This window comes from Hemicordylus capensis, chromosome 6 (genome assembly GCF_027244095.1).
Source record: "Hemicordylus capensis ecotype Gifberg chromosome 6, rHemCap1.1.pri, whole genome shotgun sequence".
Taxonomy (NCBI): domain Eukaryota; kingdom Metazoa; phylum Chordata; class Lepidosauria; order Squamata; family Cordylidae; genus Hemicordylus; species Hemicordylus capensis.
Genome location: NC_069662.1, coordinates 49,743,368 through 49,763,343, shown reverse-complemented (window position 1 = coordinate 49,763,343; position 19,976 = coordinate 49,743,368). Strand labels below are relative to the sequence as shown.

Below are 19,976 nucleotides of genomic sequence, written 5' to 3'. Positions count from 1 at the left end.
GGATGTAATGGAAGAAAACTGGGGCACACATGGGGCTGTAGCTGAGAAGGAAGAGCAGCAGTGGGAGGACAGATGAGTAGCCACTGTTAAATTTAAAAAATTACTTGCAAGGCTAGTAACAGTGCAGAGTGTCTTAGTGGATCTTAGACTTACAGTGGCTTCATTTCTGTTCTCCACAGCTTACTTCTGGCCCACACCATTAACAGCACTGTACCAATCCCAATTAGCATTACATGACCACAATAAAATATTCTAGCACCCTAAAACACAGGGTCTTGCCTCTTGTTCTATTTTAAGCAATGACCTACCTTTCCAACTGTATTAGGATATAACACAACACTCTGGGTGCTCAAATGGAATCTCTGCCATACAAAATGGAAGAGGCGACATGCACCAACATGTAATAGATTCAGTCCCTGTACATGTAGGGACATGCAGCCAGGGCTTACTATCATGGCAGAACCTCTTTTTAGTGCCAGAACTTAGCATGCAAAAGAGTAACTGTGCATTTATTCTGTGCAGTTATCTCCTGCTAACTGAGCAAAGCAGCACCTTTGAAAAGTAGTGATTCTCTTTATTTACCAGGAGGAGAACAACTGGCCCTCTCTATCTCCAGCACAGCATCCCTCCAGTGGCTGCTGCTGGTTTCTATCTTGTTTCTTTTTTAAACTGGAAGCGCTTTGGAGACAGAGAGCCATTTTATTTGGGAACTTTTGTTGAAAAGCAGTATATAAATATTTACTGTATTCATATTTATGCATGTGTAAAGTGCCTTTCCTGCACTACAAAGCAACCATAGTCAGCCCCCCCCACACATCTGGGATTGGGGATGGTGGGGCAGCAGCCAAGTATCCAGGTCAGACAGCCTTGGTTCTAGCACCTCTCAGAGTCCTAATCTGCTCTCTCTTCTAAGGAGAGGGTGGAGGCGGGGCTATAGCTCAGTGGCAGAGCATGTGCTTTGGAATGCTTAAGGTCACAGGCTAATCCTTGGCATCTCCAGTTAAAATAATCTGAAGCAGCAGCATTATGGAAGACCTCTGCCTGAAAGTTGTAGCAAACTAGAACAGTCACACAACTGGGCTAGATACTCTAGTGATCTGGCTTAGAATAAAGCAGATTCTTGTATCTTTTAGATGTGGCCTTTTCTCCCTTCTTCCACTGCACCATGTGATCCTTCAATAATTATGGCACTATTGGTTTCTTCAGTGCTACATATTTTTATTCCTAGCCACCCTGCAATTTTAACTCCCAATTATTAAGGGAGAGTGACTTGCCCAAGGTCACACAAGGGAGCCAATGGCTGGAGATGGGACTTGGACCAAGATCTAAAGCTTTCTATCCAAACTAGCTCTTGACTACTCCTCTACACTATTGTGCTGCTGTCTTATTCATTTGCACATCAGCATGCATGATGAAATTTAAAGTATTGTGCAGAATACAGACTTTATATTTCTGCATAGTACTTAAAATTTCATCATCTCATCTTCTTCACTGTACATTCTTGCATAGTGACCTATTAAAAAAATATCCAGACATTAAAATTACTTCTGAAATGAGAACTGCTGTATTTAATCAGATCACATATCCATACTTAAACAATTACAGACTATAACTGTGATTGTGTTCTAACTGTAAAATATCTGACCATTAATGATCAATGTTTGTCCCACTGTTTTATTTTATAAATTAAAAGCTACACAGTTGCTCTCTAGCACAGTGATTAAATTTCCGGTGAAAGGTGCTGAGTCTCAAGCCTTCCCAGAAATTAAAATGCTCTGATTTGGAGGCCCTGCTCCCCATACGCATCAGAAATGTGGCTAGCCTGCCTGTGATTATCAGGGGAGGAAAAGGGTTTGACACATGCTCTGAGTTACTCCCCTGATTCTTACTTCACATGCTCCAGGGCTGCGTTCGGGCATAAAAATCCATTCCAGGGCTGAGCTCTGGCTCAGGTGAAACTATGCACAGAGGCCACTCTGCTGCAGAACACCAGCAACACTGATGGGGTAGTTCCTGCCAATGCAGGACAAAAATAAAGACATGACACTTACTGGCTGCTGCTAAGAAGGTATTAACCAGCTTGTGGCGGTCTTTGCGTGCGGGGTCAGACAGACTGCTGGAAGGCATGGTGGGCCGGTGCTTCAGTGTGAGCTTTTTGGGAGGTTTGAGTTTTTCACAAGATTTGTTCTGTAGTTGGGATTTTAGCATGCTCTGGAAATGCAAGCTCATCGACACATCTGAAAGAGAGTAGACACATGGAATTATTACACACGTACTCATGATAAGGGCATACATTTTGAATGCAGAACAGCAGGAGCATCTTCTCTGAACATATTCACCATATTTGGTGGCAACTCATAAGTGACCATCAAGGTGACTAGCAGTGTGGTGTGGTTTAAAAGTATTGCATTCGTGCTAGCCCAAACCCACACTCCCCCCACCACCAGACCCTTAGAAGTCACACTGTTGCTTCCAACAGAGGTAGTTTAAAATGCCTGCAAAGCAGAACACCCCAGATGACTCAACGAAGTCAAGTAACATGTTCTAGTAGGTGGTCAGGTTCACAAAGATTGAAAAAGTACTATGGGTGTCTTATTATCTAGGTCCATAAGAAATGGATTGCTTTGTGGAAGAGAACTCTAAATTAAGTTTGTATATACTCTATGGCAGACATGATCACACCTAAGTTCTGCCTGGGTGGGGAGAGAAGGAATTAGATTATACAACTTAAGTACACTGGAACAGAGTGACTGGGACAGCAGAATGCAAAACCTATTCTGCTTCCAACACATAAAGCAGCTGCACAAGCAGAGAGGGGTGTGTGTGTGTGCACACACAAGTAATGTGTTTTAGTCTCCACCTTTGGAGGTGAGGGTGAGACCAGATGTGGGAAAGAGGGAATGAGAAGGTGGGGGAATGAGAAGGTGGATGCAACAGCTCATTCTCTTTTGCAGCACTGTAATCCTCCACAAATCCACAGTTATCAGAGTTGCAAATGGCTGGCTCTAATGTAACATTTTTAACAAGGTTTCAGACCTAGGCAAATCTACATCTTTCAAAAACAATGTGAAAAGATGCTGCTTAGTGAGTGGAGCTGAGAGACCAGAGGGCCAGCTATATACAGTACTTGCTAAGCCAGCCATCTCCACACCTTAAATGCTCTCAAAGTCACATCACCAGATCAGGACTGGTCCATATTAGAAAAAGCAGTCCACTTTCCCTTCTCACATCCTTTACAAAAGCGATCGGAGTCATGTATTCTTCTTCGTATGCTCCACCTCTGGCCAGGGCAGAGAACTTGTCTATAGCAGTGACTCTCAGAGGGTAAGGCAGGCCTCTTTAATGAGCGGCAAATAGTTACCAGGAGAGACTGAGCGTCTCCTTGGATTTTCATTCCAGAATCTGTTTTGTCTGACAAGCAACCACAAGAGTACCGATTGCCAACTACTATGGGCAACATTTTATGCCGCTACATCGAACTCTTGGGCATGTTAAGGGCCCACACAACCACACACAATCCTTTTTCTTTCAATCTGCGTTCTCTCACACAACTAAGAATGGATGTTGTTCATAAATTTAACTTGTTCATAAATTATCTGGAAGTAGGAGTAATGAGCAAAGTGGCCAAATTTATTTATTTATTTATTTATTTATTTAATCAATCCTATTTTTACACCACCCAAAAATTACGTCTCTGGGCGGTTTACAACAAGATTAAAAAGTAAAACATTAATTAAAAACAAAAGCAAAACAAAACAAAAATTTAAAAGCAAGAAATGTAAAACACAATTTAAAAATTTTAAAACAATATTCTAAAAACAACATTCAAAACAATTAAAACAATATAAGTTAAAAGCCTGGGTGAAGAAATGCGTCTTTAAGGACTTTTTAGAGGATGTCAGAGATGGGGAGACTCTTATTGCACTAGGGAGTGCATTCCAAAGCCTCGTGGCAGCAACAGAGAAGGCCCGTCCCTGAGTAGCCACCAGACGAGCCAGTGGCAAATGCAGACGGACCTCTCCTGATGACCTCAATGGGCGGCGGGGTTCATTACGAAGAAGCTGTTCTCTTAAAAAAATTTGCAGATGACACTAAACTGTTTAGGGTAGTAAAATCAAAAACAGATTGTAAGGATCTCCAAAGGGATCTCTCCCAACTGGGTGACAAAATGGCAAATGTGGTTCAATGTGAGCAAATGTAGTGTTGCATATTAGGCCGAAAAACCCCAACCACATATACATTGATGGGGTCTGAGCTGTCAGTGACTGACCAAGAGAGAAATTTTGGGGTTGTGAAGGACAGCTTGTTGGAAGTGTCAACTCAGTTCGTGGCAACTGTGAAAAAGGCAAATTCCATGCTAGGGATTAATCGGAAGAGGATTGAAAATAAAAATGTGACGATTATAATGCCCTTATTCAAATCTATGGTGCAGCCACATTTGGAGTAATGCATACAGTTCTGGTCACCGTATCTTAAGAAGGACATTGTAGATCTGGAAAGGTGCAGAAGAGGGCAACCAAGATTATTAGGGGCCTGGAGCACCTTCCTTATGTGGCAAGGCTACAACATCTGGGACCTTTTATTTTGGAAAAGAGGCAACTGCAGGGAGACATGACATAGGTGTATAAAATTATGCATGGAGTAGAGCGAGTGGACAGAGAGAAATTTTCCTCCCTCTCTCACACTACTAGAACCAGAGGAGTTTCATGAAACTGAAAGCCAGGAAATTTAGGACTGACAAAAGGAAATACTTTTCCACACAGCACATAATTAATTTAAGAATTCTCTACCACAGGATGTTGTGATGGTCACTGGTTTGGATGGCTTCAAAATGACCCCTGCTAACTGGGCAAAGAGGCACCTTTTTAACATGGTGATTCTCTTTATTTAGCAGGAGGAGAGTAACTGGCCTTACCTACCACCAGCACAGTACTTCCAGTGACTGTTGCTGGTGTCTGTCTTATGTTTCTTTTTAGATTGCGAGTCCTTTAGGGTCAGGGAGCCATCTTATTTAGTTATTATTTCTCTATGTAAACCGCTCTGGAAACTTTTGTTGAAAAGCAGTATATAAAAACTCAAGTATGTAGTACACCGCTCAAATATTAACAACAAATATAAATATTTGTTGTTAAAAGGGGCTTAGACAAATTCATGGAGGACAGGTCTATCAGTGGCTACTAGTCTGGTGGCTATAGACCACTTCCAGCCTCAGAGGCAAGATGCCTCTGAATATCTGTTGCTAGAGAGCAACAGCAGGAGAGAGGTCTTCTTGCCTGTGGGCTTCTCGGAGGCATCTGGTGGGCCACTGTGTGAAACAGGATGCTGGGCTAGAAGCTGTTCTTATGTTGCACATGAAATCCTCCACCTATCTTACACTGTAGGGAAAGGAAGGGTGCCTTGCTGAGGACCTGATGTGTTCTGTGCAGGCGCAGAGCCCCTTGTGTGTATCTGTACAAACACTGCAAAGCAGAAAGGGATAAAATTAATTGGTCTTGAAGCAATCTCTCTCTCTCTCTCTCTCACACACACACACACCCATTAGACTGAAGCAGAGGTTTCCACTCTTGCCTAGAGGACAAGGGCAGGGTAGAAAGGCCAGCTGAACAGCAGGAGAGCAGCTGATGAGAGGGCGTCTGCTGGAGATATTAATAGAAAGACACTTAGGTGCTGGGCTGAAATGTGTGTATGTTGCGGCAGCGGCGGGGGTGGGACACGATGCCCTGCAAGAGTATTCAGAACCATCTGACTGTGAAGGCACCTTAACTAGTCATACACCAAGAAACAAGGGGAGGAAAAAAAGCTCTTAACAGTTGGATATACAGGTACCCAAGAAGGGTGCCCAGTGGGTGTGCAAGACTAATACAGCACTACCGAATAAGACAAGTAGTTCTCTTTGATCTGCCAGTCTAGCTGAACATGCAACCAACTAGTTTACTCCTCCTCAAGCTCCCTGTTTAACAGCCTAACAACAGCCAATTGCGTCAAAACGACACAATGACCTGCCAAGATAGTTTCTCTATCTAGCCAAGTGCTCAGAAGCAGCAGTTCTTTCAAGAGTCTCCAGATGGCGCTCACTTAGCACTTTTTAAAGCCCTGATTAACATCCTTTTCACCAAGGTTGTTATGATGTTATTACGTCACCTGGAAATTTCCAGTCAGATACCAATTCATCCAGAGGAGGGCAGAACACCTCATGAACCAACTCATGAAGGAGTGAGAACTCAGAAGGGGAGGGGGGAGATGGGCTGGCCTGCCTGCCTAACTGTTTAAATGATACCCAGTCTCCAGCAGTGCATGCCATGTAGCTCACCCATCGGCAAACTAGGTCAGGAATGCCCAAGCAAATGATGCCAAGGCAGTTTAGCAACCCAGGAGAGCCAAAACTAATTTCTCCCCAGGTCTCTCTCCAATAAACATTCAGCCTCTGCAGCCCATGTGGTCTTCCTACTTATCTCTATGCCCCTGGTGGCGCAGTGGTAAAACTGCTGCCCTGTAACCAGAAGGTTACACGTTCGATCCTGACCAGGGGCTCAAGGTTGACTCAGCCTTCCATCCTTCCGAGGTCGGTAAAATGAGTACCCAGAATGTTGGGGGCAATATGCTAAATAATTGTAAACCGCTTAGAGAGCTCCGGCTATAGAGCGGTATATAAATGTAAGTGCTATTGCTATTGCTATGGTCTCTGGCAACACCATTTCCACTACCAAGGGATCACTACAGAGCAGAGTCAGCAAGTTGGATTGGGTGCCTGGATGCCAGGACATGTACAATATTATTTATTTATCTAACATATGTGTGCACTACCAAAGTCGCTAGGCAGTTTACAACATTAGAACAAAACTTTTTTAAAAAACCAACAATTTAACAAGTAAAAGGTTCAAATTAAAATAGCTAAAAACCACTAAATGGCTAAAAAGCTTGGCTGGAGAGATGTGTCTTCAGCTGTTTCCTAAAAGTCAACAGGGAAAGAGCAGCTCTAATCTCAGCAGGAAGTGCATTCCACAGTCCTGGGGCAACTCCAAAGAAGGCTCGCCTCTGAGTCGTCACCAGATGAGCTGGTGGCACCCTCAGACGAATCTCCCCTGAAGATCTTAACAGGCAGCGGGGTTCATAACGAAGAGGGCGGTCTCTTAAATACCTTGGGCCCAAGCCATTAAGGGCTTTATAGGTAACAACCAGCACTTTGTATTTTGCCTGGAAACCTATCGGTAGCCAGGGTAGTTCTTTTAAAACTGGAGAAATGTGGTCTCTTCGGGATGACCCAGAGCCCAATCTGGCAGCAGCATTCTGCACCAATTGCAATTTCCAGACTATGCACAAAGGCAGCCCCACGTATAGTGCACTGCAATAGTCAAGCCTGGAGGTTACCAGCATGTGCACCACTGTCTTAAGGTATCTCACTTCCAGGAAAGGGCGCAGTTGGCGAACCAGACAAAGCTGATAGAAAGCACTCCTGGCCACCACCTCCACCTGAGATATCAGAGAGAGGGTTGGGTCCAGAAGTACTCCCAAATTGTAGACCTGTTCCTTCTGTAGGAGTGTAACCCCATTCAGAACTGCAGATCTATCCCATTTCCCGAACTGCAGCTTCCTCCAATGAGCACCTCCATCTTGTTTGGATTCAGTCTCCATTTGTTATCCCTCATCCAGCCCATTATTCCCCCGAGGCAAGCATTTAGGGAAGTTATGACACTGCCTGATGAAGCTGACATGGAGAAATAGATTTGGGTGTCATCAGCGTACTGCTAACACCCTGCACCAAATCCCGTGATGATCTATCCCAGCGGTTTCATGTAGATATTAAAAAGCATTGCAGACAGAATGGAGCCCAAAGAGACACCATACAAAAGCTTTCTCTTCGTAGAGCAACAGTCTCTAAGTAACACCTTCTGGAATTTGCCTGAGAGGTATGAGTGGAACCACTGAAAAGCACTGCCCCCTATGCCTAGTCCCCTCAGGTGATCCAAAAGGATACAACAATCAAAATCCTTCTTCCCAAACTGGGGTGGGGCAGGACTCATCTGTATTCTACTCTCCTCCTGCCATACATTTAATACACGGCCTTTTGACTAAGTTCTTGTCTTACCATCCGGGAATGAGAGAACAGGGTGGATGCAGGAGTCCAACTGAGAGAGTCGCTCCATCAGAAGGGCTTCATAGTGGATTTCTGGAGATGCTGAGCTCCGAGTGCCGCAGAGTGCACACAAGGGGTTCACATCACAGCTGCACCGCCCCATGCTATTGCGATGAACCTAAGTGCAAGAAGGGATGGGGAAATGGTTTTAATATCTTCAGAACCGGTTGACCTCCCTGTGCTCATATACAGCCTCTGGAAGAATCCTGGATTGCACTTCAGGAAGAGGCAATCTTAGCCTAACTCTTACCAATTCTGGTGAGTTGAGATGGGCTGGCCAGACACAGTTTGGGCTCAGGAGTCTCAAATCTTAAGGCAGTGTGTCCTGGACAAAGCCCTCTGCTGTTACTAAGGATAACGAAGCTGGTTTGTCCTAGTGAGTAACTTTAATTGTAGAACAATGATTATTCAAGAGTCCAGGAGGACCTGTAGGACAAGTGAGCCTCCACTCAGACCCCCTTCTAGCAACCAAGGCTGTGTTTTTCAAAAAACATTTTCCCAAATCTGGATGACATCTCAGACTTCTACGTATTTAAATGCTATATGTTTTCATGCCCTTGGGAAAAGCCATCCTCATCATCTTCTAATGTCAAAGTGATTACAATCCTGCCCTCATTCAATCCTTACTAAAAATTGGTGTTTCCTTACAGGCAAAACAGTTGGATCAGCAACCAACAAGAGCTGCTTTTAAAATTGTCTCTGTCTTGCTCAAATCCACACAAATCAGATGATCACTTCAGCTACAGCAGCAATATTTCTAAGGACCATCATCCTAACTGGAAGTGATGGTTTCCTGCAACAAGGTGCCATATTAACCAAATTCACTACTACTACTTTTTTTTTTTTTTTAGGCAATACAGAGAGGCAAAAGGATCAATTGAGAAAAACTTTTCTAACAGAAAACTGTATGTGTAGAATCCTGGGATTCAGCGTTCCCTCTAATAGGGATTCTCAGATGTTGCTGACTACAACTCCCAGAATCCCTGGCTGCAATAGCCTTGGCTTGGAGATTATGGGAGTTGTAGTCAACATCTGGGAATCCCTGTTAGAGGGAACACTGCTGGCATTCACAAAGTTGACACACAAATTTGGAATGGCCCAGAATTAAACAATCCTGAAAATCTCAGCCATTTTTAGTAATACATTTTCAGTTCTCATGACTGCAAAGACAGCCCTGGAAACACGCAGGCAACGTCTGGGAAAATCTCAGAGAAGGGCTCCACAGGATTTGCCAGAGTCAAGGAATAGAGCTTCATGGCCAGGATAGCTCTTTGCCTCTTTGTAACTAGCAAATAACGCACATGCACATACATGCTTCATACTGCACCATTTACAGAGTTTTTAAACATTCCATTGGGGGGTGGGGAGTATAATTTGGGAGGTGGTACAGAGTTTTATTTTTTGTGCATATCAGCCCCGTGTGTCCCATTAGCTCTCTGTAAGATACACCCTTCTAAATTCTAATTTCACTCTCTCCCAGCACATCATTCCCACATCCACTGCAAGCCAGACTCAAACTTCCTGGGGGAAAGGATATTGTCAGCATTTACACAACGGGGGTGGTGGTGGTGGTGGTTTGTTTTTTTTCGTGCAAAGCAGGGGTTTTGGGTGTTTTTTTTGTTTTGCGCAAAGCCTGTTACAGTCCCTTATTTATTCTCTCAGCAATCTCGGCAAGATTTGCTTATTGCTACTGAGACAGACCCTGGTTCCAATCCAGCACACTCCCTGATGATTTTCAAGTTGAGGCCAGAAGTGAAACCTCCTTCTCCCAATTAAGCAGTGAAAAAGGTGCTTGCCCACCACATCCCCTCCCACATAGTGCCATACATGAGGCTGAGCAACAGACTGGGAGAGGATGGAGAGGGCTAAAAGAAGGCAAACAATTGCAAACTCTGACCACCTCTGCTTTACCCATGCACCTTGGTACACAGCTTTTATAGTGAAAGAGGCACTATCAATTCATAAAATTAAAACAGAACAAGGGAAATCCCTTACTCTGGTCTCTCTTGCACTGAACTGTAGGTTTCTTGCCTTCACGGCCTCTTCTCCTCTGCCTTCCCATCCCAGAGATCAACAATGCATCCCATTATCAAGCAACATGCAGACATACAGCCATCATCTTCCACACTAACCTTTTTGGAGAGTGGCACCAGACTGCTGGGCCGAACAAGCCGCCGTTTCTTGCAACTGAGGACAGGGCGTGTGCGGGCCGCTACACAGGTTCCATCAGGAGGCAGAGAGACTACATTTAGCCTCTGTTTTTTACGCAGCAACTCCTCAGCGTCCGAGCTGTCTCCCTGAGCATGCTCTGTCAAGCCTGGTTGTAGACTGCCCCAAAATGGAAATGCATATTAGGAGTTTTTACCTCATATCTCACAACCATTCTATGAATTAAGCTTTCTAACATTCCCACTGTTTTTATTTCAGCAGATAACAACTTCTCCAAGGCAACCCAGTGCAACCATGCTCATTGTGAGACTCAATCCAGGTTTGACACCAGAGTACCAGCTAAGGCTCTCCATTTCTCCCTATTCTCACACATGCCCTTCCTGCCCTCAGTTTTTTGCTCTTTGCTTAGAAGAAGTACATTGGTTCACACTATTCCAACACCTGCTCCCCATTTTTGCTTCACATCTTCTGCCACACTATACCTGAAATACCTTTGCACTCGCCAGCAACTCAGGTTTTCTCTCTAGTCTTCAAACCACTCAAATACTTCTTACTCGGAACCTTTGTTCGAACTATCATGATTCCATCTTTTCTGCACTTTCCACTAATTCTCCTTTACCCTATTCTTCTCAAGACTAAGGAAGTTCTGTTCCCTCTTCAATTCTCAGACCATTTCTAGACAGATGGTATGATGTTTGAGAAAAGTAAAAGCTGACTTTGAACCAATGCTGTAAAATATTAGCCACTATTAAGTCACATAGAGTTACAAGCCCTAGTACACATCAAGGGTACTGCTGAAAATGCCCTTTTAGGAGCATATATATTCTCCAAAGAATTCTCCTTGCAAGTGCCTTACGTGTTAATAACTCCATTGACTGGTCTCAGCACTCCACAGGTTTTGGCAGGTAGGGACTCTAGGGAATTACCAATAGATGTACAAAGGTTCTCTGATGACTGGGAGACAGAAGTGCCCTGTGGTAAAGAAGGGAGGAAAAATTGTGTCAGAAGCGAAGATTCCTAGACAGCAAGAATATTGCCTCTCCCGTTTCTTGATATGGCATGGTACTACAAATAATCTAGAGTGATTTGGCACCTGGACTCAGGGAGGGTTAGTTTGTTGCCTCTGCAACTGTTGTGTTTTTGCCTTTAAGCAACAGGGAGTACAACACCATGATGAGTATGGCCTGATTACTTCAAAGCCCCACAGAGTCAGGGACACCTAAGGAGACCTTTTGGGGGTAAGCAGTTAAGTGGCCAAATTTGCAGATGACACTGAATTATTTAGGGAAGTGAAAACCAAAACAGATTGTGAGGAGCTCCATCCAAAAAGATCTCTTCAAACTGGGTGACAAAATGCTGAATGCGGTTCAATGTAAGTGTAAAGTGATACATATTAGGGCAAAAAATAACACACACTTCACATATACACTGATGCAATCTGAGCTGTCGGTGAATGACCAGGAGAAAGATCTTGGTGTTGCGGAGGACAGCTCGTTGAAAGTGTCGACTCAGTGTGCGGCAACTGTGGAAAAAGGCAAATTCCATGCTAGGGATCATTAGGAAGGGGATTCAGAATAAAAATGCTATTATTATAATGTCCTCATACAAATCTACGGTGTGACTACATTTGGCATAACCACATTTGGCGTACTGCATACAGTTCTGGTCACCGTATCTTAAGGAGGACGTGGTAGAACTGGAGATGGTGCAGAAGAGGGCAACCAAGATGATCAGGGGCCTAGAGCACCTTCCTTATAAGGGAAGGCTATAGCATCTGGGGCTTTTTAGTTTGGAAAAGAGGCAAATCTGGGAAGACATGATAGAGGTGTATAAAATTATACATGAAGTAGAGAATGGATTGAAAGAAATTTTTCTCTCCCCTCACAATACTAGAACCAGGGTTATTCCATGAAGTTATTCCATGAAGCTGAAGGCCAGGAAATTTAGGACCAACAGAGGGGAGGGAAGTACTTCTTTCACACAGCACATAATTAATATATGGAACTGCCAAGGGATGTGGTAACAGCCACCAGCCTGGATGGCTTTAAAAACGGGCTTAGACAAATTCACGGAGGACAGGTCTATCAATAGCTACTAGTCTGGTGGCTATAGGTCACCTTCAGCCTCAGAGGCAAGATGCCTCTAAATACCAGTTTCAGGGGAACAAGAGCAAGGGCATGCCCTCACCTCTTGCCTGTGGGGTTCCCAGAGGCTTCTGGTAGGCCACTGTGTGAGACAGGATGCTGGACTAGATGGGCCTTGGGCACAGCTGATACACTAGAGCTGTTCTTATGTTCTTAGATACAGCAAATTATTTAGCCTTCGAAGAAGCTGCACAGGTGGTCTTCAAGGAAAGCTTTTCTTTGGAGTAAAGGCAGCCAGCCAGGTTTCTTTCTTTCTAATGTTTGGTTGTTTATTTGCCATGCGATCTCTCCTTATGGAAGTCAGTTGCCATACCTGAGGACCCCTTCCCACATTAATTTTAGACAATAGAGGTACATACATAACACATGACAAACACATTTTATAGATATATAAGCCTCCAAAAGCTACTCCAGAAGTTGTACCTCTCTTCTCGGAAACAAAATCACATTAACTGTTCCATGGATTATCCTTGCATATCTTAATATTGAGTAGGCAGCAAGCGTACTGCCCTCAAACCCTGTCAAAAATCTCATCATCCCAAGCTATTCCTTTCTAAACCCAAGTTTCTAGCTCTCATGTTTTTGAAGACATTTGGAGAAAATATCTATATATTCTCTAAGGCATACCCATGGCTAATCCCAGGTGTGGCAGTTCAGTGGCCAGTGGGTGAAGAAAACAGTGGCCGGCAGGCCAGAAAGCAGCCAGGAAGGGCAATTGGCCGGGCGGGGGGAGAAGCCGCCAGCCAGAAAGTGGGGGCGGGGGAGAGAAAAAAGGCGGAGGCAGGTCGGTGGGCCAACCGGAGGCACAGATGCTCTGCGCCCGGCCCAGCTAGTTACAATTAAATGTCTGAATAGCTGAAATTGAGCAACAGTATGCAACTATCTCATGTTCAGACTGTGTTTTGGCTTAAATGTCTGAATTTATATGCATGTTTTGTCTTCAGCAATGTTATTTTTAACAGTGTAATGAATAGGAGTATTTGCATGGCACCTCAGATTCTTTAAATGAAATTAACAAAACACGAGTTAACCCTTCAAACATCTTAAGATGCAGAATTCCATATCCCAGGACAACTTAACAAAAAAGAACTTGGCAAACAGATCTGAAATTACTACTATTTGACGACAAATATTTATATACTGCTCTTCAACAAAATTCTCAAAGTGGAATAGAAAAATAGAAATAGGTTCACATAGAAAAAATAATAATACATAAATAAGATGGTCCCCTGTCCTCAAAGGGCTCACAATCTAAAATGAAACACAAGGTAGACACCAGCAACAACCACTGGAGAGATGCTGTGCTGGGGTTGGACAGGGCCAGTTGCTCTCCCCTTGCTAAATATAAGAGAATCACCACTTTTGAAAGGTGTCTCTTTGCTCAGTTAGCAGGGGGTTTACAATTACAGAGTGGCATATATTTTAAAGGTCTTAAGTGGTGAGGGAGGGAAAGAGATGTATGGATTATGCATGTATTACTGGATCTGTTCCACTTCAGACGTCCACCTGAAGAAGGCCTTTCTACACACGTACACAACATTTGTTAGACTGGGAGCAATAGCACTGAGATGCTTTTTAAGGCTGAATAGAACAGACCACATTCTGTAAAGAGTGGGTGCCAGAATGAGGGGCCCACCCCAAAGGCCAAAGTATGCACCAACTCATGGCATCAAGATGGGATCTCTGAACAGTGGGCAAGTGTCCTTAGATATCCAAGCAGAGCAGATAAGATTCCTGAATCAGGTCTCAAAAAGGGAAGGTAGTGCTATCCTCCTTAAAAATAAAAATAGAGCTTTGCCTGTTCTGAAGCCTGAAGTTAAATCCCTGATATCTCTACCTAGTTGTCAGATGATATGACAGAAAATAGCTCTGGTCTGAGACCTTGGAGAGCCAGTGGCACAATAGGTGATATTGGGCTAGATGCCCAATCTAGGTGGCAGCCCACGCTCTTTGGTTCCAGAGCATGGTCGAAGGGCACACAATACAGCCACCTTGTGGAAACTAAGCAGGCCTTGATGTGGTCAGCTTTTGGATGGAAGATCCATGTATGCCTCTTTTGGGGGTGGGGACGCAGCTCAGTAGTGGAATCCCTGCTTTGCATGCAGAAGGTCCCAGGTTCAATCCCTGGCATCTATCTCCAGGTATGGCTGGGAAAGATGCCTGCCGGAAATTTTGAGAAGCCTCTGCCAGTCAGTGAAAGATGGACCAATGGTCTGACCAAGTATAAGACAACTTCGTATGTATCTAAGATAGGAAGATTTCTTGATGAAATCTACAAATCCCTTATAGCTTGGCCCCCTTTGGCCACCTGTAATTCAAATACAGATTGCCAGATTATCCCCCCCCCGCTAAATAAATAAATAAATAAATAAATAAGAGAGAGAGAGAGAGAGTGTGTGTGTGTGTGTGAGTGAGAGAGAGAGAGAGAGTATCTATCTATCTATCTATCTATCTATCTATCTATCTCTCCTGAGATATCAAAGCCCACCTCAAGACATTTCAAGAGCTGACTAACATTCCTCACTGCTGCCCTGGCAACATCTGTCCAGCATTGCCTAACACTACCAAATATAGTTTGCAGCCTGCCCTGTATATTTTTCTTAGTATCTGCATACATTATTGTACAAAGAGTAATTTGCAGGTTAATGACCTCTGATCAAAGCTTAAAAATTAGCGGCAGTCCTCTGGCAATCAATGTTAAACTGCAAGTTGTTCAGCCTGTTCCAAGAACAGAGGTGTACAGACAAAATTTACCATGATTTCAGCCAGGCAATTTGCAACCTGTCTGGGCAAATAGCCGACTGGCTGTATTATTACGGGCACAGCATTTCCTGGGTCAAAAACAAAAAGAAAAAAGCTGCCTTATTCTAAATCCACTTAGCCCTGTATTATCTAGACTGCCTGGCAGTACCCTTTGTGAATTTAGGCAGATGTCTCCCCCAGCCTTGCCACACAAGGTGCCAGGGATCAAACCAGAGACCTCCCTGCATGCAAAGCATATGCTCTGCTACTGACCTATAGGTCCTTCCATACATACCATAATGCTATGCCCCTTGCTCCTTAGCATTTAAGACCAAAGACCATTGTCAGATAACTTACTTGCATGCAGGTTAAAAATGTCCCTAAGATGTCCAGACACCTGGTCACTCATGTTAAGATGCACATACAGTGAGGGAAATAAGTATTTGATCCCCTGCTGATTTTGTCCGTTTGCCCTCTGACACAGAAATGACCAGACTATAATTGGAATGGTAGGTTTATTGTAGCTGTGAGAGACAGAACAACAACGAACAAACCCTCAAAAGCCCAGTGCCCAAAAGTCAGTGATGGATTTGCATTGTAATGAGGGAAATAAGTATTCGATCCCTTCACAAAAGATGTCTTAGTACTTGGTGGCAAAACCCTTGTTGGCAGTCACAGAGGTCAGACGTTTCTTGTAGTTGGCCACCAGGTTTGCACACAACCCAGGAGGGATGTTGTCCCACTCCTCTTTGCAGATCCTCTCCAAGTCAGAAAGGTTTCAAGGCTGATGTTTGGCAACCCGAACCTTCAGCTCCTTCCACAGATTTTCTATGGGATTAAGGTCTGGAGACTAGCTGGGCCACTCCAGGACCTTCATGTGCTTCTTCTTGAGCCACTCCTTTGTTGCCTTGGCTGTGTGTTTTGGGTCATTGTCATGCTGGAATACCCATCCACGACCCATTCTCAATGCCCTGGCTGAGGGAAGGAGGTGCTCACCCAAGATCTGACGGTACATGGTCCCGTCCATCGTCTCTTCGATGTGGTGAAGGTGTCCTGTCCCCTTAGCAGAAAAACACCCCCAAAGTATAATGTGTCCACCTCCATGTTTGACGGTGGGGATGGTGTTCTTGGGCTCATAGGCAGCATTCCTCCTCCTCCACACACGGCGAGTTGAGTTGATGCCAAAGAGCTTGATTTTGGTCTCATCTGACCACAGCACTTTTGCCCAGTTCTCCTCTGGATCATTCAGATGTGCATTGGCAAACTGCAGACGGGCCTGTACATGTGCTGCCTTGAGCAGGGGGACCTTGCGGGCACTGCAAGATTTCAGTCCTTCACGGCGTAGTGTGTTACCAATTGTTTTCTTGGTGACTATGGTTCCAGCTGCCCTGAGATCATTGACAAGTTCCCCCCATGTAGTTCTGGGCTGCTTTGTCACCGTTCTCATGATCATTGCAACTCCACGAGGTGAGATCTTGCATGGAGCCCCAGACCGAGGGAGATTGACAATTATTTTGTGTTTCTTCCATTTGAGAGTTATCGTGCCAACTGTAGTCACCTTCTCACCAAGCTGCTTGGCGATAGTCTTGTAGCCCAGTCCAGCCTTGTGCAGGTCTACAACCTTGTCCCTGACATCCTTCGACAGCTCTTTGGTCTTGGGCATGGTGGTGAGTTTGGAAGCTGAGTGATTGGTTGCTTCTATGGACAGGTGTCTTTTATACAGGTACTGTAACAAGCTGGGATTAGGAGCACTCCCTTACAGAGGGTGTTCCTCATCTCATCTAGTTACCTGCATATAGTGAAAAGACACCTGGGAGCCTGAAATCTTGCTGGTTGGTAGGGGATCGAATACTTATTTCCCTCACTACAATGCAAATCCATCGCTGACTTTTGGGCACTGGGCTTTTGAGAGTTTGTTTGTTGTTATTCTGTCTCTCACAGCTACAATAAACCTACCATTCCAATTATAGCCTGGTCATTTCTGTGTCAGAGGGCAAACGGACAAAATCAGCAGGGGATCAAATACTTATTTCCCTCAGTGTATGTTGACATTTCAGCCCAAAGACTGGTCTGAAGGCACTTAACGTAGTTTGATCTCTGAATCTGAGTCAGTCTGGGCCAGGCTGCTCCAAAGTGCACATGAGTATTCATGTATGCTACTCCAAAATGCAGGAGAAAGGAATACTGGAATTTACCACAAAGGTTTCTTCTTTTTGGTGATATGGAGGGCATCCAGAATAGGTTATCTTCACCTACTTGTTTGAGAAGATAGGGCCTATGCTAATTAGGGAAGCTTTAAGAGCCAAGGAGAGGAGACCCCACCCAGTTTTTATGTTAAAGCCAAAATCAGAAGAGGCACTCAGAAAAGATAAATTCACTCTGGAGGAGGAGAAAAGGGCATGAAGCATTGTTCACTCTGATAAAAGGTGGACAGTTGAAAAAGGCAAAAGGCACCCCAGACCAACATGGGGAGGAAGAGCCTGCTCCTATACATTCCAACTCAGTAGCCAGCCATGCCTCAGATTACTGAGTGGGTCTGGGTGCCCTCCATACCACAAACAAGAAGCAGCCTTCCTGGTATTTCCCAGTGTTCCTTATTTATTTATTTGATTGCTGATTCATATTGATTGACTGATTTATATACTGCCCTTCCAAAATGGCTCAGGGCAGTTTACAACAGAATAAAAACAATTAAAACCAGTTAACGATTTTAAAAAACCATGTAAAAACAGAATAAAACCAATTAAACATTCAAACAGCTACAAAACCCTGGAAAACCAGGGCAACCATTAGAACAATTTAAAACAGTTAACAGCAGTTTAAAAACCCTGGAAGGCCAGGCCAAACATCTCCTGAAAGACAGTAATGAACTCAAATTACGGATTTCTGCCAGGAGTGCATTCCATAGCCCAGGAGCAGCTACACAGAAGGCCCACCTCTGTGTCGCCACCAGACGAACCGGTGGTAACTGGAGACGAACCTCTCCAGATGACCACAACATGCGATGGGGATCAGACAGAAGAAGGTGCTCTTTAAGGTAACTCAGACCCAAGCCGTTCAGGCCTTTAAAGCTAATAACCAGCATTTTGCCCAAAAACATCTGCATTTTGTCCAGAAACATATCAGCAGCCTGTTCAACTGTTTTAAAACAGGCATAATATGGTATCTCCGTGTTACCCTGGAGACCAGTCTGGCTGCTGCATTTTGAACTAAGTGAAGTTTCTGGACTACGTACAAAGGCAGCCCCACGTAGAGCTCATTGCAATAGTCAAGTCTGGAGGTTACCGGCTGATGCACCACTGTCTTAAGATAGTCCTCTTCAAGGAATGGGTGCAGCTGTTGAATCAGCAGGAGCTGATAGAAAGCACTCCTGGCCATGGCCTCCACTTGAGATACCAAGCTGAGGCCTGGGTCCAGGAGTAGTCACAAGCTGCACACCTACTCCTTCTGGGGGAGTGTAACCCCATCCAGCAAAGGAAGATCTAACCCACCCCTCAGATTCTGAGCCCCCACAATGAGCACCTCCATCTTGCTCGGATTTAGCTTCAATTTGTCCTTCATCCAGCCCATTACTGCTTGTAGGAAGGCATTTAGAGAATGAGTGCCATTTCCTGAAGATGAAAAGGAGAAGTCGATTTGGGTGTCATCAGCATACTGATAACACTCAGCACCAAAACTCCTGATGACCTCACCCAGAGGTTTCATGTAGATATTGAAAAGCAATGGTGACAGAATGGAGCCCTGAGGGACTCCATATAACAGCTCCTGTTTTGAGGAGCAACTGTCACCAAGCTTCACCATCTGGAATCTACCCGAGCGATAGGAGTGGAACCACTGCAAAGCAGTGCCCCCTATCCCCAACTCCCCCAGGAGATCCAGAAGGATACCATGGTCGATGGTATCGAATGCCACTGAGAGATCCAGAAGAACCAGCAGAGTCACACTCCTTCTGCCAGCTCTCCGGTAAAGGTCATCCATCAGGCCGACCAAGGCTGTCTCAATCCCACAGCCAGCTCTAAAGCCAGTTTGAAATGGATCTAGATAACCCATTTCCTCCAAAACTGCCTGGAGCTGGTTGGCTACCACCCTCTCAATCACCTTGCCCAACCAAGGGAGATTTGAGATTGGCCTGTAACTATCCATCGCTAAGGGGTCCAGGGAAAGCTTCTTAAGTAGTGGTCTAACCACTGCCTCCTTCAGACAAGAAGGCACCCTACCCTCTCTCAGCAATGCATTTATGATATTAACTAGGCCACCTCCAACAATCTCCCTGCTAGATAGAAGCAGCCAAGTTGGGCAAGGATCCAGAGAACAGGTGGTAGGCCGCACCGCCCCAAGCAGCTTGTCCACATCCTCAGGAGTCACAGATTGAAACTGATCCAACCTAATATTGCAAGAAGGATTGCTGGACACCTCCTCCATAGACCTTGCAGAAATAGTGGAGCCCGAACAGAGGAGATCTTGTTCTCAAAGAACCCATTAAAAGTGTCACAGGAGAATGACCCCAGGGACTGATTTGAAGTAGAAGGAGCAGAGACTAAACTCCTCACAACCCGAGATAGCTCTGCTGAGCACGAACCTGCAGTCACAATGTCCACAGACCAAGATCTCTTTTTCGCTGCACACACTGCCATTGCATAAGTCTTCAAATGGGTCACATGCTGTATCCTGTTAGATCCTAACCGAGTTCTTCTCCACTTGCATTCTAGTCACCTACCCAACTGCTTCAGCCCCCGCAACTCCTCAGTATACCAAGGGGCCATTTTTTAAGCAGGTCGGAAGGGACG

At 44.7% G+C, this 19,976-nt stretch overlaps 1 protein-coding gene across 5 annotated transcripts in view; it reads right to left on the bottom strand.

Annotated features, from left to right (window-relative positions):
• KANSL1 (KAT8 regulatory NSL complex subunit 1) overlaps positions 1 to 19,976 on the bottom strand; it is a 232,729-nt gene that overhangs the window by 16,414 nt on the left and 196,339 nt on the right. For all 5 annotated transcript variants that reach the window (XM_053263249.1, XM_053263248.1, XM_053263247.1 and 2 more), the window contains 4 exons: positions 11,160 to 11,275; positions 10,267 to 10,462; positions 8,087 to 8,252; positions 2,052 to 2,237 (listed from right to left, as the gene is read on the bottom strand). In XM_053263249.1, coding sequence (XP_053119224.1) covers positions 2,052 to 2,237; positions 8,087 to 8,252; positions 10,267 to 10,462; positions 11,160 to 11,275 — 664 coding nt within the window. The remainder of the gene's footprint in view (positions 1 to 2,051; positions 2,238 to 8,086; positions 8,253 to 10,266; positions 10,463 to 11,159; positions 11,276 to 19,976) is intronic.